The following is a 23107-nucleotide window of genomic DNA, read 5'->3' on the forward strand; positions in this document are numbered from 1 at the left end:
CAGGCCTGGGGCCCGCGCCGGCCTTTACCTTCAGATACTGGATGTCTTTGGAGCAGCTGAGCTCGGGCAGGCCCGCCGCCCGCATCAGGGCGAAGAGGTGCAGGAAGAGCAGCCCGTGGCGCCGCAGGATGGTGTAGGCCCTCTCGCAGTAGCCGCGGAACCTGCGCGGGCGGGAGGCGCCTGGGTCCTCCCGGCCGCTCCACCCAGGCCTGTGGCCTGGAAGCAGCCCTGGACGCAGTCTCCGCCCCAGCCTGGCCCCTCCCTCGGGACCCTCCCGCGCCCTGTCTGCGGCCCCGGGGCCCGGACGTTTGGGGGGGTCTGAGGCACCCTCACCTCTCAAACTTCTCGCTGTTGTTGGTCTTGCCCTGCTGGATCACGTGCACAAAGTCGTAGGTGAGGATGAAGGGGACCCGCTCACGGTTGATCCCAAACTTGGTCTTGAAATTCCCCAGGAAGTGGCCAAAGTCAATGTGGAACAGCTGAGGGGGGGAGGGCAGGGCACAGACTGAGCCGGAGCCGGGAGGGCCGAGGCAGGGCCAGAAGGCGGGGCCCCCACAAGCTGGCCCCCCCGCACCCCTACCTGCCCGTTCTCGCGGATCATGATGTTGTCGCTGTGCCGGTCGCCGATGCCCAGCACGTAGGTGGCCACACAGTAGCCGGCGCAGGAGAGGGTGAACTCCTCGATGGCCCTGTCCAGGGCCTCCCTGTGGGGGGGGGGGGGATGGGAAACCACAGCCTCGCCCTGCAGCGCCCGCCTTCCCTGCTACAGTGAGGGGCGAGGCAGGAGGCGGCCCCGGGCCAGACACCCCACCCGCAGGCCCGGCGAGGCAGCAGCTGCAGGAGTGGTGCCCGCGGAGCCACTCAGCTGGGCCAGGTCAGGGGCAGGTTTCTGAGCCAACAACCAATGAGGGCTGCCGAGCACCCCTAAGTCGGGGGTGGCTGTTACACAGCGATGGGTAACTGATACAGGGGGGAACGGAGACCCCCCCACCCCAACACAGGCCCGGGCAGGGTCTGGCTGAGCCCAGAAGCCACAGAGAAGTCACAGGCCTGTCCCTTCACCTTTGACTCCGGAATCTCACCTCTTGGGGAGGAGAGGACACTGGTCCCCAAAGACGGGGTACCCCCCGGGCCGGGACCTACCCAGGGTTCTTGGACTTGAGCCAGTTGAGCAGGGCGTCCTTGTTGAAGGCGGCTGTGGCTGCCATGTTGCTCTTGTTCAGTTGGATGTTGGCGATGGTGTCCGAGTGCAGCACCACCTCGATGAGGCCCGTGCGGTCCCCGGTGGAGAGGCAGCCGTAGGGGGTCATCCTAGCCAGTGGGGAGGGCGGACAATGGTCAACGGCTGTCCTGGGGCTGCCTGGCCGCCGAGCTCACCGCACCCAGAACAGCCACAGGAGCTGCTGCTCGAGTGGGTGGCCACGGGCGGAGCAGCCGCAGCTGGAGCAGCCTGTGATGCCGGGCCCCGGAGGCTGCGGCTGGGTCGGCACAGAACAGGACGCCGGCGGCCGCACCTGCCGGGCTGTGCTCAGGGAGAGATGCCTGCGGCCGGGAAGCAGGGCCGGGGGCCAGGGGCGTGTGGGGCACACGCCACGCGGCCACACGGCAGCCAGCGGGCGAGACGGGTGCTGAGCGCCGGGCCGGCCTCCTCCACCCTCAGCCTGGGGCCCATGGCCCTCTGGCCCGAGTGACACTGGGCCCATCTTCTCAGCGAAGCCATTTCCCGGAGGTGGCCATGTCAGCCCTGACGGGACCCCTCCCCGCTCCACGGGCCGGGGCCCAGCCGGCGCAGGCACGGCCGAGGCCGGGTCCTCACCTCAGGTCCAGCCCCTCCTGCTTCCACAGGACGTCCATGAGCTGGATCATCTGCAGCGTCAGCATGTCCTGGCGGAGGTCTGTGCCGCGGCCCCGGGGGAAAGATCAGAGTTTCTGGAGGGTTCCGCCCGCCCAGCCGGCCTGGGCCCCGCGCTCCGGACGCGTCCGTGGCTCACCCTCCGGGCCCGGGGTAGGGGGGGCCCGGCCGCTCACCGTCCCCGTTCTTGAAGATGATGCCCACGCTGCCGTCGCCGCCCGCCTCCTCGTTGCTGTACACGACCCACAGCGGCTTCATCTTAGAGTCCATGAAGGTGCACTGCTCCACGCTGCGGGGGAGGGCGGTCAGCGGCCCCGAGGCCCCCAGGGGCGGGGGGGGGCGGTCAGCGGGCCCCGAGGCCCCAGGGGCAGGAGGGCGGTCAGCGGGCCCTGAGGGGGCGGGGCTGGGGGGCGGTCAGCGGGCCCTGAGGCCCCGGGGGCGGGGGGGGCGGTCAGCGGGCCCCGAGGGGGGGGCGGGGGGGGTCAGCGGCCCCGAGGCCCCAAGGGCGGGGGGGGGGGGGGGGGCCGCGCGGCTCACCAGACTTCCGCCAGCAGGATGCTGGGGTCCAGCGGGGACTGCAGGTGGGACAGCGCCTCCAGGTAGGTCTCCTGGCGCATGCACAGGTGCATCAGCTCCTTGGTCTGCGGCTTGGGGCTCTTCTGCGAGCTCACCTTGACAAAGTCGTTCAGCGCCTTCAGCTTGCTCAGCGCCTCCCCCTGGCCGGAGGAGGGAGGGCAGCGTGAGCGGGCCCGGGCCTCAGGCTGGCCCAGGTGATCCCACTGCCCGGCCTGGAGCGGGCAGGCCCGGTCTCACCTGCTTCATCAGCACCTTCATGTGGTGGGTGCTGCCCCGGCAGTACGCCTCCATGATGAGGCCGAAGCGCAGGGACACGGAGGGCACGTGCATCTCGGAGCTGCGGGGGCAGAAGGGGCTGAGCCTCCCGGGCAGGGCACCCGGCCCCCCAGCCCCAGGACACCCAGCCCCAGGACCCCCAGCCCTCCAGCCCCCCCAGCCCCAGGCCTCCCAGCCCCAGGACACCCAGCCCCAGCCCTTCCAGCCTTCCCAGCCCCAGGACACCCAGCCCTTCCAGCCCCAGGACCCCCAGGCCCCCCCAGCCCCAGGCCCCCCAGCCCATCAGGACCCCCAGCCCTCCCAGCCCATCGGGACCCCCAGGCCCCGGACTGTGAGGCCAGCGGCGGGAGCCCCTGCCCCCGGCCCGGCAGCTACCGGAGGTGCCAGAAGAGGAAGTGGCCGATCTTGCGGTTGGCCAGCGCCCGGTCCAGCAGGAACTTGGTCAGCTCGCAGTCCAGGTAGGACTCGTACTTGAGCACCTGCACCAGCTGCAGCAGGTACTGGAACAGCTCGTCGTCCCTGCGGGAGGCGCAGGGCCTGAGCTTCGTGGCTGGGGGGACGGGGGACGGGGTCTGAGGCCCGGGAGGGCGGTCCCCACCCCCGGGGGAGCCGGGGCCCGGCTCACGTCAGCTTCCGCAGGGACTTGATGGCGAAGGAGCCCACGTGGCGGTCGGGGAAGCTGGAGTCCAGCAGCTCCAGGGCGCTCAGCACGGGCAGCTCGGGCCAGGAGCACAGCAGGTAGAGCATCTGGGGGGGCCGGGCGTCAGGGGGTGCCTCTCGGGCCGCCCGCCCGCCCCCCGGCCGCCCCGCGCCCACCTGCGCCACGTCCTCGTGCTTGTTCCACTTGGTGACCAGCAGCAGCCGGGCCAGCGCCTCGGGGAAGCGCTCCTGCACCTCGTGCCGCAGCTTCCACACCAGGTCCTTCTCGTGCTCGTACAGCTCCCCGGAGCCGCGCCGCGCCAGGATCTCCCGCAGCTGCAGCTGCTGGGGGCGCAGGGGGCTGAGCGGGCCGAGCACCCCGCCCGCGGCCCCGCACCCCGCCACCGCCGCCCCGCGCCCGCACCCGCACCCCCGCCCGCCGCCCCGCACCCCCGCCCGCGGCCCCGCACCCCCCACCCGCCGCCCCGCGCCCGCACCCCCGCCCGCGGCCCCGCACCCCGCCGCCCCACACCCCCGCCCGCCGCCCCGCACCCCGCCGCCGCCGCCGCCCCGCGCCCGCCGCCCCCGCCCGCGGCCCCGCACCCCCGCCCGCGGCCCCGCACCCCGCCACCGCCGCCCCGCGCCCGCACCCGCACCCCCGCCCGCCGCCCCGCACCCCCCACCCGCCGCCCCGCGCCCGCACCCCCGCCCGCGGCCCCGCACCCCGCCGCCCCACACCCCCGCCCGCCGCCCCGCACCCCGCCCGCGCCCGCACCCCCCGCCCGCGGCCCCGCTCACCTCCTCCTCCGTGGCGCGCCCGTGCTCCCCGTGCCGCCCCAGCTCCAGGATCTGCAACGATGGCCGGCTCTCAGCGGGGCCCGGGGCCGGCCGGTCCGCAGGGCCCCGGGGGGTGGGGTGGGGGGGTGGGGGACTGCACTGCTGACCCTGGGCCGGCGGCTCTCCGCGGGGGCCTGTCCTGAGCGCTGGAGGGAGGTCGGCAACATCCCTGGCCTCCACCCACTGGAAGCCAGGAGCCTCTCCCCCTGGTGGTGACAACCGGGAACGTCTGTGGGGCCCTGGCCGGTGGGCTGCAACTAAAGGGCCCTGGATTCGATTCCGGTCAAGGGCACATGCCCGGGTTGTGGGCTCGATCCCCAGGGCAAGGGGGGCGAGAGGGGTGGTGGTGCAGGAGGAAGCTGATCACTGATTCCTCTCACCATTGACGTTTCTCTCTCTCCCTCTCCCTTCCTCTCTGAAATCAATAAAAATATATTTTAAAGAATGTCTGGCTATCCCCTGGCGGCAGAGTAGTCCCTTGAGAACCACTGCTCGGGCGCAGGGGCCATGCCGGGGGGGGGGGGGTCCCGGGGCAGCAGGGGTTCACCTGACAGCCCAGCCTGTGCAGGGCGCTCCGGACTGACCTTGTCCAGGGCGGGGTAGTACACGGGGTGGGGCGCCACCTCAGGGAGACAGATGACCAGGGCGGCGGCGCTCTCGGTGTTGGGGTTGTTGCACACGGTTCCCGTGGGGTTCAGCAGCTCCCCTTTCTCGTCTGGACACGGGAACGGGAGGAGTTACACGGGGACACCCCACTGGGGCCACCCCTGCCCCCGCCTCCCGCCGGCCGCCGGCCACCTGGGACGGAGGGCCACATGTAGAGGCAGCGCTCGCCCGTCTTCAGCTGGTCCTTGTAGTCGAAGAGGGTGAGGTTGGCCCAGGCGATGGGGCAGTCCTGCGGGGGGTGGGGGGCGGCTCAGGCCCGGGCTCCGGCCAGCTCCCCGCCTCAGATCCCCTCGGGGCTCCCTTCCGCCCCCCACTCCCAGCTGCCGGAGGAACCCCGAACCACACCGCGTCAGCCCCAGAAAGCGGCCCGCTCGGCCCGCTCGGCGGTGGGAGTCAGCGCGGCTCAGCGGCCGGCCACCTCCTGGGGCCGTCACTCAGAGGCCGCTCCCCGCAGCAGTGTCCTCCCTCCCCCGCTCCCGAGGGACCAGAGGCCCAGTCCATATGTCTGGGTCACCCTGTTAGCAAGCCTGGGACCCAGACCCTCAGCCCGGGGCCTGGCTGGGTGGGAGGCTGGGAAGCGGGTCCCCAGGGAGGGAGGCTGGGAGGCGGTCCCCAGGGAGGGAGGCTGGGAGGCGGGTCCCCAGGGTGGGAGGCGGTCCCCCAGGGTGGGAGGCTGGGAGGCGGGTCCCCAGGGTGGGAGGCGGTCCCCAGGGAGGGAGGCTGGGAGGCGGGTCCCCAGGGTGGGAGGCTGGGAGGCGGCCCCAGGGTGGGAGGCTGGGAGGCGGTCCCCAGGGAGGGAGGCTGGGAGGCGGTCCCCAGGGTGGGAGGCGGGTCCCCAGGGTGGGAGGCTGGGAGGCGGGTCCCCAGGGTGGGAGGCTGGGAGGCGGCCCCAGGGTGGGAGGCGGCCCCCAGGGTGGGAGGCTGGGAGGCGGCCCCCAGGGTGGGAGGCTGGGAGGCGGGTCCCCAGGGTGGGAGGCTGGGAGGCGGCCCCCAGGGTGGGAGGCTGGGAGGCGGGTCCCCAGGGTGGGAGGCTGGGAGGCGGTCTGGGCAGAGGGTGCGGCTCGGAGGCCGCCCGCCCGCACGCACCGCCTTCTTGGCCTTCTTCTTGGTGGAGCGGGCCTTCTTGGCCTTCTCGATGACGGCGTAGAGCGCGAAGCACAGCCGGGCCATGCGCGGCAGGTCGCACACGTGGATGTCGAACTCCAGGCGCTGCTTCCACACGGGCTCCGAGCACACGCTCACCTCCGAGCTGGACACCGTCTTGCACAGCGTCTCGTTGCCGTGGAAGAGCCCGGCCTGCACCACCAGCTGGGGGGGAGAGGGGACGGGCACGGGGCAGCTGGCAGCGGCCGGCCCCTCCCCGCCCGGCTCCCCCCGCCTAAGCCAGAGCCTCTCCCAGAGGTCCTCCTTCCACAGGGGTCTGAGCCCGCGTCCCACGGGGGAGGGGACGAGGACGGGGGGCGAGGGAAGGGGGCCATGGGCTGTGCATGGGGGACTGTCATCGGCTCCCGTGACAGTGGGCCCCAGGTCATGCTGCCTGCTCTGGCCTCTGGAACTCAGGGACCTTTGAGCTCTAACCCTGAGGGCTCCCTCCTGGCTAAGTCCCAGGAGCCCCTGAGGCTGGGGAAGGAGCCCCTGAGGCTGGAGAAGGAGCCCCTGAGGCTGGAGAAGGAGCCCCTGAGGCTGGGGATGGAGACCCTGAGGCTGGGGAAGGAGCCCCTGAGGCTGGGGAAGGCCTGCCCCCTCCAGCTCTGCTGGGGCAGAAAGCTGCTTGCATCCAACCTCCAGGATTCTGCCAGGGAGACCCAGACCTGCCTGCTTATGAAATCCCCCCAAAAAGTGCTCCCCAAAGAGACCCACCCTCTGGGACCCAGGTTTCACATTTTGCAAATGGGACAATAACACCTGCAGGAGCAGGCTGTCCCAGGACGAGGACCGGGGAGCTGGGGTGTGGGCCTGGCCCCAGGGGTCCGGGCAGGCATTGTACACCCGCCCCCCCCCCCCGGAACCCCAAAAGGCCCAGCCCATTGGAGCGGCTCCCCTTCCAGCGCCCGCTGCCCCCCCAGCTGCGTGCGGTTTCCACGTCCCGGCTGGGCCGGCCCCACAGCTTCCCCAGATCAGTACCCAGAACTCCCCGGGCCCCGTTTCTCCGAATCGGCCTCTGGCCACGGCCTGCCCCCGCCCCCCTTCCTGTTTTGAAGCAGCTCGCAGCCAGCCAGGCTGGGATGCTGGGTAATGTGGTCAGGTGGCTTTCATGTGACCCCCCCCTTCCTCCGCCGCCCCCCCAGCCACAGCCACCTTGTTTGTGCAAAAAACACCCGCTCCCCGCCCCCGCCCCCCTCCCCCTCCCGCCCGGCCCGAGCCCCCTACCTTCATCCGCTCGTCGGCGTTCACTTTGCTGCCCTGGATCAGCTCCACGCAGAACGGCTGCTCCAGGGCCCACAGGGACAGGGACGAGGGCTGCGGGGAGAGGAGGCCTCAGGAGGGCCCGGGCCCGGGCCTCGGGTGGGGGGGAGGGATGCAGGGTTGTGGTGAGGCCCGGCACCTATCCCGCCTCCATCCTCTTTACCAGAAACCCTGCCGTGTGGGCGGCTCGGGGCCCAGCACCGGGCTCTGCAGGCAGGGAGCGCTGCCTCCCGGCAGGAAGCAGGGGAGCAGGAGGCGGGCACCCGAGCCCGGCCCGGAGGCTGGCTGCCCGGAACCACCCGCTCAGGGCCGCGGTGGCTGCCCGGCTCAAAGCCCCTCAGCACCGGCCTCTGCCAGCGGGTGCTGCCCGCCAGGCGGGGGCTGGACACCCTGGGGGGGGGGGGAGCACGTGGGGCCAGCTCACCTTCTTCATGGGGATGGGGGGCGGCTTGGTGCGCGATTTCTGGACCTGGGGGGCAGGGTTGCTCTGCTCGTCCCGCATGGCAAGGATGGAGGAGGAGTGGACCATGGTCAGGTGGGGGGTCAGCCCGCTGTGCAGGCAGCTGCAGATGTACTGAGACGGGACGGGCAGTGAGCGGCGGTGAGCCGTTCAGCCATTCCCTGGACAGCTGGCTGCCGGGACCTTCCTACGCTAACCACTGCCCATCCCAGCCTCCCAGCCTCTCCCCAGGCTGCCCCCGCGCCCGCCCTCCTCCCAACACAGAGCCTTCCCTGTTCACAGGGAGGTCAGCCCAGCAAGGGGACACTCTCGCAGTGACCCCCAAAGGCCTGGCTCATCAGGCTCAAAAGGGGCCCAAGAACCAGCTCTCCCACCTCCCCCGGCCTCCGCCCCGGCCTCTCCCCTGTCCTCCGCCCCGGCCTCCACCAGGCCTCTGCCCCGGCCTCTGCCCGGGCCTCTCCCCCGGCCTCTCCCCCGTTCTCTGCCCTGTCCTCTGCCCCGGCCTCTCCCCCGTCCTCTGCCCCGGCCTCTCCCCCGGCCTCTGCCCCGGCCTCTCCCCTGTCCTCTGCCCCGGCCTCTCCCCCGGCCTCCGCCCTGGCCTCTGACCGGCCTCTCCCTTGGCCTCTCCCCCGGCCTCTCCCCCGTTCTCTGTCCCGTCCTCTCCCCCAGCCTCCGCCCCGGCCTCTCCTCCGTTCTCTGCCCTGGCCTCTGCCCTGGCCTCTCCCCCAGCCTCCGCCCCGGCCTCTCCCCCAGCCTCCACCCTGGCCTCTGCCCCATCCTCTGCCCGGCCTCCGCCCCAGCCTCTGCCCCATCCTCTGCCTGGCCTCTGCCCCGTCCTCCGCCCCAGCCTCTGCCCCATCCTCTGCCCCGGCCTCTCCCCCAGCCTCTCCCCCGGCCTCTCCCCCGGCCTCCGCCCGGCCTCCGCCCGGCCTCCCCCGGCGCGGCCGCGCACCTGGAACTGGCAGAGCGGGTAGCTGCCGTACAGGAACTCCTGCTTCCCGTTCACCTGCAGCGTGTAGTCCTCGGGCCGCTCCACGGGCGGCTGCCGGAACACGGTGGCCTTCTTGCGCAGGGCGCAGGCCATCAGTGCCAGCGGCAGGTCCTTGGTGGACACCTGGAAGGTGAAGCTCTCCTGGGGGGAGCGGGGGGTCAGCCTCCGCCTGTGAGGGGCCCGGCCCGGGGCCAGGGGGGCTGCCCGCGGGCCCCACACACACACGGGGCTCCGCAGAGGGGCTGCCCGCGGCCCTCCCCCCCCCCCCACACACACACACACGGGGCTCCGCAGAGGGGCTGCCCGCGGCCCCCCCCCCCCCCACACACACACACACGGGGCTCCGCAGAGGGGCTGCCCGCGGCCCCCCCCCCCCACACACACACACACACACACACGGGGCTCCGCAGAGGGGCTGCCCGCGGCCCCCCCCCCCCCACACACACACACACACACGGGGCTCCGCAGAGGGGCTGCCCGCGGCCCCCCCCCCCACACACACACACACACACACGGGGCTCCGCAGAGGGGCTGCCCCGGGCCCTCCCCCCCCACCACGGGGCTCCGCAGAGCGGGCTCCGATGGAGGCACAGGGCCGGCGGCCAGGAAAGGGTGCTGAGTGAGGGGACGGACGAGGACGGAGGCCGCTGGCCACTGTCTGGTCGGACGGCTGTGCCCCAGTGTCTGCTGCTGCAGAGGAGGGTGGATCGGGGGCCGGCGGGGCCGGGGAGTCTCACAGGACACACCCCGGGGCACAGCGGCCGGAGCAGGCCGTGCCCCAGTGCCTGCTGGTGCAGAGGAGAGTGGATCGGGGGCCGGCGGGGACCAGGGGTCCAGGCCTGGTGGACACCCCCAAACACCCAGTGCCTGCTGCTGCAGAGGAGAGTGGATCGGGGGCCGGCGGGGACGGGAGTCTCACAGGACACACCCCGGGGCACAGCGGCCGGAGCAGGCCGGGGCCAGCGCTCACCTCGCTGCCCTCGAACTTGACGTTGACCAGGAGGGCCCGGCCGGGGGCGCGCAGGGCGCCGGCGCCCCAGGCCCGCGCGGCGGGCTCCAGCTGCAGCGGGAAGCTGTACCGCAGCCAGGCCTCCCAGCCCAGCTGCTGCCGCCGCGCCGCCGCCGCCTCGCACAGCTGCCGCATCTTCGCCCGGAAGTCGTTCACCTCGGGGTCCCGCAGGGAATCGAACTCGTGCAGGCCTGCGGGCGGGCGGGAGGGGTCAGGGGTCGGGGCCGGGGTCAGGGGGTCAGAGGGTCAGGGGTCAGGGGCCCAGGCACCTTTGCCGATGAGGAGGCTGATCTGCGAGTTGATGAGCTTCTTGACGCGGTCGCCCTCGCGGGCCACCAGGCGCAGCACGGGCAGGAAGGGCTGGATGTCGCACAGCCGCCGCTGCTCGTCCTCCAGCTCCTGCTGCTCCGCCGTCTGGTTGACGCAGGTGAACACGTAGGCCTCAGGGTCGCTGAGCATGTGGAACAGCGGCTCATACTGGGCTCGGTGCCACAGCACCTGGGGACGGCACCGGCACCGGTCAGGGGGCAGCCTCTGACCGACAGCGGGGCCGGGCGCCGGGCGGAGGCGGGCTCAGCCTGGGCGCCCGCACCAGCAGGCAGGGCCCCGGGCGGAGGCGGGCTCAGCCTGGGCGTCCGCACCAGCAGGCAGGGGCCCCGGGCGGAGGTGGGCTCAGCCTGGGCGCCCGCACCAGCAGGCAGGGCCCCGGGCGGAGGCGGGCTCAGCCTGGGCGTCCGCACCAGCAGGCAGGGGCCCCGGGCGGAGGTGGGCTCAGCCTGGGCGTCCGCACCAGCAGGCAGAGCGCCCGGCCGGGTGGCTCAGGGGCTGAGCATCAACCAGTGAACCAGGAGGTCACAGTTCGATCCCCAGTAGGGAGCGTGCAGGAGGCAGCCAATCGATGATTCTCTCTCATCATTGATGTTTCTCTCTCTCCCTCCTTTCCTCTCTGAAATTAATAAAAATATATTTTAAAATAAAATTAAAAAGACAACGGCAAGATCCTAAGACGGCCACCCTCTCCAGACCCTGGACGGTCACCGGGAGGCCCCCACCCCTCCTCTGGAGCTCTGGAATCTGGAGCTGAGCGCTCTTACATCTCCCGGGCGTGACCCCCGCACTCCCAGTTAACCGTTCTGGGGCTCATCACCCCGAATGTAAATGCTGGCAAACAGTTCAGGACAGTGTAACGCCCTGAGGGGCCATGAGACCCTCGGTGGGCTGTGTGCCTCCGGGCAGGTGTGCCCAGGGATTGCTGGGAGCCTTCTGACAGTCAGGGGTTAGTGCAAAGGTCCCGGGGAAGAGGAAAAGGGGAGACCAGCCTTGGCTGTCCCCCAGGGGGACGGGTAATTAAGGCCATGACCCAGGAGGGATCACATGGGGCGGGACCCAGAACCCACGGGTTCCTGGGCCGCAGAGCACTCCGAGAGGCCTCACCATGAGGGAAAGACGGAAAGTGTGGGTCAGCCGGTGTAATCAAACCCGGTTCATAGAAATGACAATAAGCACAGCGCCCTGGCAGGTATGCTCAGTGGGTAGAACATCGGCCCACGCATCAAAGGGTCACAAGTTCGATTCCCGGGCAAGGGCACTACCTGGGTTGAAGGTTCGATCCCTGGCCTTGGTCGGGCGTGTGCAGGAGGCAACCAATTGATGTCTCTCTATCTGCCTCCACCCCCCCTTCCTCCTTCCCACTTTCTCTTCTATGCTCTCTAAAAACCAATGGGAAGAATATCCTTGGGTGAGGATTAACGAAAATAAATCATAAACATATGAATGATATAGATCAGGACTCCGCAAACCACCAGGTTACTGGAAGGCAGCCACGCCCCCTCATTTACATATTGTCTGGGGGTGCCCCGGCCTTACGGGGCAGAGCTGCTGGCTGCAGCCATGACAGCATGACTGGCCAGCAAGGCCTGGAACGTTCACTCTCCGGCCTGTGGCCTAAACAACCACGTGGAGAAACTGCCATGGAACGGGCGTGAGGTGAGACTGCCGGGACACACGTGTTTCGGTATGTTCACAGTGCTGACATGTGAATGCACATACATGTACAGCTCTGAAAGCAGAAAAGATTAACCTTAAAGCAATGTTGACTTAAAGTTAACAAGATGAAAAAGATGTGACATTTTAGCTCTGAAACAAAAGGATATGAGAGTTCATAATCAGGATTTATCACTACAAACAACACTGTACTGTATACAAAAGAGAAAGCAGCGAACAGCGGAAGGGCTAACTGTGGTTTTCTCAGATAATTCGTTCCTCCTACTGGATCATAGATAATTCTTTCCTTCTACTTTTTCTTGTTCCTCTATCTCAATGGGTCCATATTACTTTTGAAATAGAAAAAAAAAAAATTTAATGTTTAAAGAAATCTTCCAGGAAGAAAAGATTAAAAACAACAACAAAAAACAAAAAAAAACCCTCAAGGCTGGTCCATGGCACCACTGCTTCTCTCCTTTTCTGCTCTGCTCCCAAGTGTAGCTTTTAAAATCCTGCGCTAAGGTCTTGCCTGTGGCACGTCACACTCTGTGAGCGGAACAAGCCAGTCACTACCAAATACCCTCCAGATGTCTAATCTCCCGACTCAGTCATTTACCCAGAAGATTACTCAACGAAAAACCAAAAATACGATTTCCGAGGATGTGTTACTAGGACGACAGCCCTGAAGACAAAAGACCAGCAAAGCCCTCGGTGGCCCTGGATGGAGCCCTCGGTGGCCCAGGCCAGGCGAGGAGGGCCGCGGGGGCACACAGCCTGAGGCTCACAGGCACCTGCAGGCGAGCTGAGTGAGGAATGGAGGCAGGCTCACTGCAAGTGTTTAAACAACTCCTACACATCACTGAGGGCACTCACAATTCCCGCCCGAGGCTCTCACACCTGAGAAAGTACGCTTGTGAGTGTGGGGGTCTGTCATTCTGAGTTCCAAACGCTAAGGACGAGTTTCAAGGGCAAGCCTCAGCTGGCCTGCCTCAGTGGACAGAGCCTCGGCCCTTGGACTGAAGGGTCCTGGGTTCGATTCAGGTCCAGGACATGTACCTCAATTGCACGCTGGATCCCGGCACCAGGAAGGGCATGTTCAGGAGGCAACTAGTCAGTGTGAAACATCGCTGTTCCCCGCCCCCCACCCCCCACTCTCTCTAAAAATCAATGGAAGATACCCTCGGGGGAGGGTTAATATAAAGAAATAAGTAAATGAGGCCTAGACGGTACCTTCTTGATGGTGCTGAGGTTGGCATTGCGGGACACGGGGAAGTTGAGGTAGACCCCTGTGGGCAGCAGGAAGTCCACGGCCACGCTCTGGCTCTCCTCGTCGGCCCAGAATTCCATGGGGCAGTCCACCCCCGGGGGCATCCTGCTCTCACTACTCCGACACCGGGCGTCCTGGGAAGGGGAGAAGCCGGTGAGCGCCGGCGGGCGCGGAAAGGCCTTCGCGGGGACCCTCCGGGAAACGGGGTTCAGGGACCTGGGCCACAGGAGGCTCCGGAGCGGGGCTGGGCCCCCGAGGCTGGCCGCCCGCGGGCCTCCTCCTGCCTGGGGCGGCCCAGGCCCGGCTGGGCCGAGCCACCTCTCATCACGGCGGCTCCTCGGCCACATCCCTCAGCAGTGGCCCAAGTTCAGCCACCAACAGACCAGTCCCAAGCCCGTTTCTCAGGGGCTCCGCCGGGAGAGCCGCCCGGCCACCCCCTGGCCCAGGAGCCACGTGGCCGGCACCCGGGACGGGGAGGGACCGAAGGCGACAGCGCTCAGCCTTCCTCACCAGAAACCACACCGAGCGGCTGACAACGGCTTTGGGCCATGAAACAATCTGTTCAAACACCTCAGTCCTACCAACCCCCTCAGGCACCCCCCTCCCCAGGAACAAAATGGCACAGACTCAATGTCTCCAAGGGCCCCAGCACCCCAGGGTGCCGTTCTGGCTGTTTATGAATAACGTCCATGGATGTTTTCAGACTGGTATTATACGAATAGGTATCCACAAGGCCCAAACCGGTGTGGCTCAGTGGATAGAGCGTCAGCCTGCAGACTGAAAGGTCCCAGGTTCGATTCCGGTCAAGGGCATGTACCTTGGTTGTGGGCACATCCCCAGCTGGGGGCTGTGCAAGAGGCAGCTGATTGATGATTCTCTCTCATCGATGTTTCTAACTCTCTATCCCTCTCCCTTCCTCTCTGTAAAAAATCAATAAAATATATATTTTTAAAAATATGTATCCACAAATAACTCCTAATATGTTTGCTTGCTTTAAAACTATGCCGATACACGTGGCTCTAGTTCATTCTTTTTAACACTTGTGGTATTTCCACATTTTATTTACCTCTTCTCTTGTTGATGAATCTCAAGGTTTGTTTCTACTCTATGTATTACAAAAGCAATGCTACAATGTATATTCTTTTTCTTTTTTCCTATTCTTTTTTAAAATGTATTTTTATTGATTTCGGAAAGAAAGGGAGAGGGAAAGAGAGAGATAGAAACATCAATGATGAGAGAGAATCATTGATCGGCTGCCTCCAGCACACCCCACACTGGGGATGGAGCCTGCAACCCGGGCATGTGCCCTGACTGGGAATCGAACCCTGACCTCCTGGTTCACAGGTCACCGCTCAACCGCTGAGCCACGCCAGGTGGGCTACAATGTATATTCTTGCTCGTATCTCCTTGTGTGCATGTCAGAGTCATGATAAGTATTGTCCAAGAGAAATATAAAGTGAGAGATATGTAATGTCAGAGTTACCATAGCCACATTTAAAAAAAATAATTAAATGACAGGTAAAATTAAAATTAGCAATATATTTTACTTGACCCAGTATATCCAAAATATGGTCATTTTTTATGTTATCAAGATAGAAAAATTACTAAGCAGACATTTTACATTTATTTTATTTTGAAATCTGCTGTGTAATCTATACTTGCTGTGCACACTACGATTCAGACAATAGGTTTTCATCAGAAATCTTCCTCTCGCCCTGGCAGTGTGGCTCAGTGGACAGAGCGTCGGCCTGTGGACGGAAGGGTCCCGGGTTCGATTCCGGTCAGGGGCGCGTGCCTTGGCTGCAGCTCCTCCCCAGCCAGGGCCCTGGTCGGGGTGCGTGCAGGAGGCAACCAATCTCGGTGTTTCTCTCACATCGACATTTCTCTCTGTCTCTCCCCCCCTCTTCTCCTCCCCCTAAAAATCAATGAGAGAGTATCCTCAGGTGAGGATTCACACACACAAAAAGAAATATTCATCTCTAAGTGGATTTCATACAATTGGCAGGTGAAAAAGTAGGCTTACAGACTCAAACTGTTCTAAAGATACATTTAAAAGTTTTCAAGTAAAGGAATTCAAGTACCCACCCTTACATGTACACGAATTAAAACGAAATAAAATGCCATTCCTCAATCCTATGTTCGGAGCTCCGCGAGGCCGGGGCACACACTGCGAGGGGCGGCCCGGTCACGGTGTGACCTGCTGCAGCTGCTGCCGTCACTGACGCCACCAAAGTGAACGGCGACATCCGTGACCAAGAGCAACACAGCTTTCCTCTCGTCGACACCTCACAGACTCACTCATTCCTGCCGACCGAGCAGGCCTCAGGTGCTCCCGTGGTTACAGTCTGCATCTCCCTGATTTCCCATAAAGGGCCAATCTCCAAACAGCCTGCTTAGAGGCGAGGCCCCTGTTGCTGTGCAGGTATTTGTCCTTTTCTTATGAGCTTGGAGTTTCTTTGTATGTAATCTAGATGGAATTCTTTTGCTGCTTAAACGCATAGGAAATATCTGAGTCACCTTTTTATTTTGTTTATAGAGGGGATTTTCTTTTGATGAGTATTTTTTAATGTTAATGCAGACAAGTTTTCAACCTTTTCTTATGTTTTATGATTTTTATTCTTTAGAAAAATACTTCCCTAACGTAAAGTCACATCCTTCTAGATTTAAGTGACTTGTAAAAAATAGTTGAAAGGAACCCTAGTGGGGTCGGCCTGTGGACTGAAGGGTCCCGGGTTCGATTCAGGTCAAAGGCACGCACCTGGGTTGCAGGCTCATCCCGGTCCCCAGGTTGGGGCACATATGAGAGGCAACCAATAGATGTGTTTCTCTCACATCGATGTTTCTCTCTGTGTCTCTCGCCCTCCCTTCTACTCTCTCTTAAAAGAAAAAAAAAAAAAAGCTTATGCTTTAGCCAAGGTCAAAGGCACATGCCCAGGTTGCAGGCTCGATCCCCAGTTGGGGGGCGTGCAGGAGGCAGCCAATCAATGATGCTCTCTCATCACTGAAGTTTCTATCTCTCTCTCCCTCTCCCTTCCTCTCTGAAATCAATAAAAATGTATTTCTTTTAAAAAGCTTAAAGGGAATGTTTAGTGAGAGACACACATTCCGGTGGCTCTGCCAGGCTGGCCGGCCCTGCCTTCGGCGGCTTGCAGAGGGAGCAGCTCAGTGTGCACACTACAGGACACTACCTGCCGAGATCCCGTCCTGATTGTCAAACCACATCCTATCCGGTTCCTCTTTCTGAGAATGGCCAGGCCAAAGGCTTCTTTTCTTTCTTTCTTTCTTTTTTTTTCTTTAAGAAAGAACGTAAAAAGAAAAAGATTTCTTTATTGATTTCTTAGAAAGAGAGGACCATTGATGAGAGAGGGAAATATCAATCGGCAGCTCCCGACAGGCCCCACTGGGGATGGAGCCGGAAGCCTGGACACGTTCCCTGACCAGGGATCCAACCCGCAACCCTTCCGTGCATGAGGCGACGCCCACCAACTGAGCCACACTGGCCAGGGCACGCTTCCTTTTTATTCAAATGCCGGGCTCCTCGCAGCCGGAGAACCCGTTACCACACTCCCGGGCTCCTGCGGGCGCGGGGAGTCAGGACCACTCCGGCCATTCGCCCCCGAGGCCACGGCCAGAGGGACGGACGGGGCCCGAGACGCAGGCCGCCTCAGTCCCTCTTCTACGTGGAAACGGAGCTTCCCACTGCGCTCACCTGTCGGGAATGCAGGGAAGCACTGATGGAAAAACCCACTGCTGCCCTGGCCTGGCGGCTCAGTGGGGGGGAGTGTCGAAAGGTTGCGGGTTCGATTCCCAGTCAGGGCACATACCTAGGTTGCAGGTTTGATCCCTGGTTGGGACCCATACAGTCCTTTTCTATGGGCTGACCCATGTTTCTCTCCCACATCAATGATTTTCTCTCTCTCACCGTAATTCTCTCCAAGATAAATAGAAAGCATAGCACTGGGTAAGAATTAAAAACAACAAAAACCTCATTCCTACCAGGAGCCTCGGGAAGGCGTGGGCGGCAGGTGACCAGACGCCGGACGAGGGCAGAGGAGGGGGACGGGCTCCCGCCTTGTGGGCCCAGGGCCCGGGGCCGCTGCCGACGAGCCCGGCTCTGCAGCCTGCAGGGGCACAGACACCAGCTGATGCAGGGCTTCCGAACGGCCCGAGAACACAGACTGGCAGGGCCACTGGCACACTGACAGCATCCGCTGTGCCCTCCGGCCCGGGGGGCCGCTCCTGGGCAAACAGCGGATGGAAACGCAAGCCTGTGGCATCGCTGGTCCTAACGCCCGGCCTGGGGACCGCCCAGTGCGCACCAGCCCTGGATGGAAATGAACTGTCCGCTCCCCCTGGAAGGGGAAGAGCGGCAAGAACGGGCTCTAGCCACACACGATACAAATGAACAGCCGAAACCGGTGTGGCTCAGTGGATAGAGCATCTGCCTACGGACTGAAGAGTCCCAGGTTCGATTCCTGTCAAGGGCGTGTAGTAGCGGGCACATCCCCGGTGGGGGGTGTGCAGGAGGCAGCTGATCGATGATTCTCTCTCATCGATGTTTCTAACTCTCTATCCCTCTCTCTTCCTCTCTGTAAAAAATCAATAAAATATATATTTTTAAAAAATGATCTGCACAAGCGTGGAGCTGGCTGAAGAGTGTGCGCTCAGGATCTCCCACAGAGAGCGGCGTGGGCAGCTCACCGCTGATGCAGAGGAGATGGCCTCACCCTGGGGGAGAGCAGTGACCTCAGGGGACAGGGAATGAGGACTCTGGGTGCTGGGAATTTGGGGGTTTCTTGATCTGAAAGAGGGGGACTTTTTAGACTCAACACATCCTCAGTCCAAGGGGTTCCAATGGGCTCACTGCACTCCTGGCCTGAGCCCCAGGCCAAGCCCATCGGAGCCCCAGATTCCACCACCACCCTCCCCCCCGACCCCACCCTGCCCTGCCCCTGGCATGGGGACTGGAGCCAGAATGGGACTCAAGCCCAGCCCATCACTGCACATCATCGTTACAGCGATTCCAGGATGTGCGTGGGAATGTCAGATCCGTGCGATGGGTTTTGACACCTGGATCTCTTTGGGGACTTCCCCCTGGGGAAGCAGAAAACACAGAATATGTACCTAATGCGCGGGTGACCTCTGCTGCCCTTAAGGGTCGGGGCCTGAGAAGAGGAAAAGCAGAGCTCAGGGCGGAGAGGCCACGGGGGGCCCAAGGACAGCCTCTGGTCTCCTGGATCCAGCCATGCCTGAAGCTGACTCTATCCCTGCACTTTCAGTTCTATCAGCCAAGGGTCCCAGTATCCATTCTGGTCCAGGGCACATGCCCGGGTTGCGGGCTCGATCCCCAGTAGGGGGCGTGCAGAAGGCAGTCAGTCAATGGTTCTCTCTCATCATCGATGTGTCTATCTCCCTCTCCCTTCTTCTCTGAAATCAATTTTTAAAATTTATATTTTTAAAAAGATGGGGGACAGGGAGTGAGGAGGTGGGATGACAGCAGGTTTGGGCTTGGGAGACTGGCTGGGGGTGGAAATTTCTCAGGATGGAGACATGTAAGGGAGAGCCACGTTTGGGGGCAACAGAACAGCCAGAGTCACATCGCAGACAGTGAGTCTGAGCTGCTGACTGAACACCCAGGGAAGACAGACAGAGGGTGGGGCCAGGCTGGCGCCAGGGGAGAAGGCGTTAGGGTCACGGGCTGTGACCTGGGGGCAGCAGTGACACACAGACGCGGAGCCCTGGGGGCAGGTGAGACAGAGACAGAGGGTCAGAGAGGGGTGGGACCACCCTCGAGGCACAAGGGACCCAGCAAAGATGAACCATGAGCAACTGATCCTCCCTCACTCTGAGCCGTCCAGACGTTCAGGCAGGCGTGTGTCTGTCCACCTCTGAACTGTCAGTAAAACATCCAAGGCAACTGGGCAGGGAGGAGCTCAGCTCCTTTCCGTCACCGTCCCCTTCTGGCCAGCACACGCACAGAAACGGCCACCCGGCTGGGGGGCTGCGGGGCTGCGTCCCAGGACCCTCCATCCCCGGCGAGCACTTCCTCTGAGAACGGGCGACTCCCCCCAAATATTCCCACGGAGGTCCCCTCCCCCGGCCAGCAGTTCCCACCGGACTGATTTCTAAGCGGGAGGGCAGGCCACGGGTGCGGGCGCCCCCTCCAGGCTGGGAACGGGGCTGCAGCCCGTCTGCTGGCCCCCGGGGCTGGCGGACCTGCTAAGAAATTCCTCTCATTCCTTCGGAAACTCCGGGACGGACCGGGCTCTGAGCCGGCATCTCCTGAGTCATCGCAAACGTGGCCGCCGCTCCGACCAGGAGACCCGGAGCCCCGGCCTCCGTGGACGGACAGCGCGGGCTGCTGGGTGCTGCCGCCAGCAGGCGCGGGCCGGGCCTCGGGGAAGAGAAATGTGCCCCTTTCCCTGAGCGACACCCCCTCCTCCCCAGCGCCCTCGCCATCGGGGCCTCGGGCAGTGCCCCTGGAGCGCTCATGTCCGGCTCGGGGCCCACAGGCCCCGTTAGCCTTGGTCCTTGGTCCCGGGTCACCAGCCCCTCTGTCCACAGCGTGAGACGCTCTTTGATCCCAAGACAGAACCTCTGCCCAGCGCCCGGCTTCAGAGCTGAAAGTGACACCCCGAGGCCCCAGGGGCCTCAGAAACTCCTAGAAGGTGGTTCTACACGTCGTCCAAGTGTCTCCGGCCGGGAGGACACAGACCAGCAGGGGCCGAGCTGCAGACCAGCAGGGGCCGAGCTGCTGCACTGTCCTGCCCGGAGGTGAGTCCGCACCTGGCCTCTTGGCCTGGGCTTACTTCCGGGTCCTTCTCAGCCTCAAACAGTCCTTCTAGCCCTCGCCGGTGTGGCTCAGTGGATAGAGCGCCGGCCTGCGCACCGAAGGGTCCCGGGTTCGATTCCGGTCAGTGGGCTTGATCCCCAGTGTGGGGTGAGCAGGAGGCAGCCGTTCAATGATTCTCTCTCATCACTGATGTTTCTCTCTCTCTCTCTCCTTCTCCCTTCCTCTCTGACATCAGTAAAAACATATATATTCTAAAAAGTGCTTCTAACCAAGCGCTCCGTCTCCGCAGAGAAGGGCACGGGCACTCTTCCCATCGCCCGGCTTCTGTGGGAGCCAGATGCCAGGGGGCACCTCAGACACGGAGCCCCCGCTTCCGGCGAAGTCCTGCATGTCCGCCGTAAAGGAGCTTCTAGAAGCCAGCCCCTGCCCTGGCCGAGGAGAGGCCCTCCTGGAGACCCCGGGGAAGGGGATGGGACAGGTCTCCCTCAGACCCAGGCCAGGTCCTGCTCGTTCGCTCATTCACTCATTCATTCGTTCACTCAGCAAACACTGCCTTGAGCCCCAGGGGATGGGAGGGGAGGGGCAGCGCCACCGGCTCCCACGGGGTGTTGAGTCTAACCGGGGAGACAAAACAGGGAGGGAAGGGGAGAGACGGGCTGATGTCCGAGAGCAAAGGGAGTCAAATGGAGTAAGAATGAGCTTGCAGCTGCAACCACTCTGGCTCAGTGGATAGAGCGTCGGTCTGCGCACTCAAGGGTCCCAGGTTCGATTCCGGTCAAGGGCATGAACCTTAGTTGTGGACACGTCCCCAGTAGGAGGTGTGCAGGAGGCAGCTGGTCGATGAGTTTCTAACTCTCTATTCCTCTCTGTAAAAAAAATCAACAAAATATATTTTAAAAAAAGAAAAGAGTTTGCAGGGAGGGTCTCCTCACGTGAGACCGTGTGGGAACTGAGGTTCAAATGAGGAGGAGGCCCCGGAAAAGCTCTGAGAAACCGGTTCCGGGCGGCAGGCGGGGGCCGTGCAGAGCCCTGAGGTCAGGGTCCTGGGTCAGAGGCCTGAAGGCGAGCTGACCCCTGACAGCGGGGAGAGGGGAGCCTGCGGGAAGTCACTGGTGTCCAGCAGGAGCCTGACACGGCCTGGCTCACACTTGCCACTGAAGACACGTTGGCTGCTGGGAGGCAGCGGGAGGAGGAGGAAGAATGGAGTGGGAAAGGCGTTCGGCCCCAAGGCCCCAGAGCAGGCCAGGCCAGCGGTCAGCATCAGTTCACAGAGCCAAACATCCACAGCACGACGGCTGAAATTTCTTTGAGAGCCAAATTTTTTAAACTTAAACTTCTTCTAACGCCACTTCTTCAACACAGACTCGCCCAGGCCGTGGTGTTTTGTGGAAGAGCCACACTCAAGGGGCCGAAGAGCCGCCTGTGGCTCACGAGCCAAGGTTTGACGACCACAGGGCCAGACGGACAGCGGGCTGGGCCTCCAGGCCATCGCACACCCATCCTCTGCCTCTGCGGAGGGGCAGGCACGCTCCTGTCCTTCAGAACCTTCTGGACAAAGAACTAACGCCGCAACCAGGAAGAAGAGGGACTGGTCCAGGCCCAACAGGCGGTCTCAGGACAGACCTGCCATTTTCCCAAAATACGAAACCTTTCACAGGACAGCAGTGTGCCCCTCCAGGAGGCCCCGGCTCCCGGCCTCCTCCCTGCCCGGTGGCCACGGTGGCCCCAGGACAGAACGAGGTCCCACGAAGCCCCGAAGCCGAGGGCCACAGCCAGAGGGCGGCGGGCACGGCGTCTGCTGCGAAGCTCACGGGGTGGTGTGCTGGGTGGGCACACGGCCCGAAGGGAAGGGGAGGGCCCTCCGGGAGCCGAGACTCCTGTCGCAGGAGGAGGGAGCGGAGGGCGGGGTGAGGATGAGGGAGACGAGCCGTTACCCACAGACACAGACGGCTGCCTGGGAGGAAGCTGAGGCCGCAGCCACCACGTTTCTCGTCTGCCCACTTCTGCCTCCCTGTTACTTTTTAAATTTTCTTCCTCCTTTTCCGTTTTAAACCTTATTTTATTGCTTTGGGAGGGGCTGATCTGGTTGTTCCGCTCAGTTACGCATTCATCGGTGGATTCGCTGGTAGATTCCTGGATGTGTCTTGACCGGGGATTGAACCAGCAACCTGGGCATGTGGGGGTGACGCTCTGACCATCGAAGGGCCAGGCTGGGCTTTGCTGTGTCTTCCTTTTTTAAATGTTCACCCGCCCCCATTTTAAATATATTTTATTGATTTTTTTATAGAGAGGAAGGGAGAGGGATAGAAAGCTAGAAACGTCGATGAGAAACATCTCCTGCGCACCACCCCCTCCTGGGGATATGCCCGCAACCCAGGTACAAGCCCTTGACCGGAATCAAACCCAGGACTCTTCAGTCTATGGACCGATGCTCTAACCAATGCCATAATGGGTGCCAGGGCGAGGCCATCATTTTCAACAGGACTGTAACTTTTTACTTAAATCTAAGAACAGTAACTTATCATTTGAATACTTAAAAAGGAAAAAGTCTCTCCAATAGGGGGAAGCAAGACAGACATCCAAAGAGAGAGGTGTGCGTCTGGGAATTCTGTTTTATATGAAAACAGTAAAAAAGGCTCCTGAGCCCTGCTGCTGTCAGAAAACGTGAACCGAGACCTGCAAGTCCTATCCCAACCGCCTCCCATCCCCCCCGGGGAGGGGCTGCACCCCGACACTGCACCCCCAAACCAGGAGGAAGGCCCTGGGCTCAGGCCTGGGAGTGCGGGGAATTCAGGAACTGCCCTAAGGAAGCAATTCGCACCACGGCACCCATTGTGGCATTGTTTGTAAAAGCGATAAGTGCAGAGCAATAGGGAAATGACTAAGTCCCGATCACACGCGAACTTGAAGGAGGGGGTGAGGTCACCAGGGCGCCCGAGCACGCTGCACTGCGAGCATTCCCGACACGGAATGACACGGAGCACACGCCCGCCCACCGTGCAGCACGCCGTGGGCCACGCAGTGCAGGGGCATCGGGACATGGAAACAGCTGTCCTGGGGGTGCACGTGGATGTCACAATAAGGTCTTTTCTTTTTTTTTTTCTTTTTTCTTTTTAAAAAAATATATTTTATTGATTTCTTACAGAGAGGAAGGGAGAAGGATAGAGAATTAGAAACATTGATGAGAGAGAATCATCGATCAGCTGTCTCCTGCACACCCCCTACTGGAGATGTGCCCGCAACCAAGGTACATGCCCTTGACCGGAATCGAACCCGGGACCTTTCAGTCCACAGCTGATGCTCTATCCACTGAGCCAAACCGGTTTCGGCTACAATAAGGACTTTTCAAAGT

General features: G+C 63.1%; 2 protein-coding genes across 6 annotated transcripts in view; both read right to left on the reverse strand.

Annotated features, from left to right (window-relative positions):
- TMEM201 (transmembrane protein 201) overlaps positions 1 to 23107 on the reverse strand; it is a 186721-nt gene that overhangs the window by 97350 nt on the left and 66264 nt on the right. The gene's annotated exons all lie outside the window — the stretch shown is intronic.
- PIK3CD (phosphatidylinositol-4,5-bisphosphate 3-kinase catalytic subunit delta) overlaps positions 1 to 23107 on the reverse strand; it is a 53481-nt gene that overhangs the window by 2508 nt on the left and 27866 nt on the right. For 2 of the 5 annotated variants that reach the window (XM_084875759.1, XM_084875758.1), the window contains exons 3-23: positions 12926 to 13096; positions 9982 to 10210; positions 9674 to 9903; positions 8665 to 8844; positions 7677 to 7826; positions 7217 to 7306; positions 5933 to 6154; positions 4979 to 5075; positions 4765 to 4895; positions 4142 to 4192; positions 3521 to 3688; positions 3330 to 3451; positions 3080 to 3223; positions 2666 to 2765; positions 2390 to 2568; positions 2029 to 2141; positions 1817 to 1895; positions 1144 to 1311; positions 581 to 704; positions 334 to 479; positions 29 to 161 (exon numbers count right to left, since the gene is read on the reverse strand). In XM_084875759.1, the coding sequence (XP_084731885.1) occupies positions 29 to 161; positions 334 to 479; positions 581 to 704; positions 1144 to 1311; positions 1817 to 1895; positions 2029 to 2141; positions 2390 to 2568; positions 2666 to 2765; positions 3080 to 3223; positions 3330 to 3451; positions 3521 to 3688; positions 4142 to 4192; positions 4765 to 4895; positions 4979 to 5075; positions 5933 to 6154; positions 7217 to 7306; positions 7677 to 7826; positions 8665 to 8844; positions 9674 to 9903; positions 9982 to 10210; positions 12926 to 13066 (2997 nt within the window). In that variant the 5' untranslated portion in view covers positions 13067 to 13096. The remainder of the gene's footprint in view (positions 1 to 28; positions 162 to 333; positions 480 to 580; positions 705 to 1143; positions 1312 to 1816; positions 1896 to 2028; positions 2142 to 2389; positions 2569 to 2665; positions 2766 to 3079; positions 3224 to 3329; positions 3452 to 3520; positions 3689 to 4141; positions 4193 to 4764; positions 4896 to 4978; positions 5076 to 5932; positions 6155 to 7216; positions 7307 to 7676; positions 7827 to 8664; positions 8845 to 9673; positions 9904 to 9981; positions 10211 to 12925; positions 13097 to 23107) is intronic. The other 3 variants (XM_084875762.1, XM_084875761.1, XM_084875760.1) reach the window with 3 other exon arrangements.

This window comes from Pipistrellus hanaki (assembly GCF_964339955.1).
Source record: "Pipistrellus hanaki genome assembly, chromosome: 2".
NCBI classification, from domain to species: domain Eukaryota; kingdom Metazoa; phylum Chordata; class Mammalia; order Chiroptera; family Vespertilionidae; genus Pipistrellus; species Pipistrellus hanaki.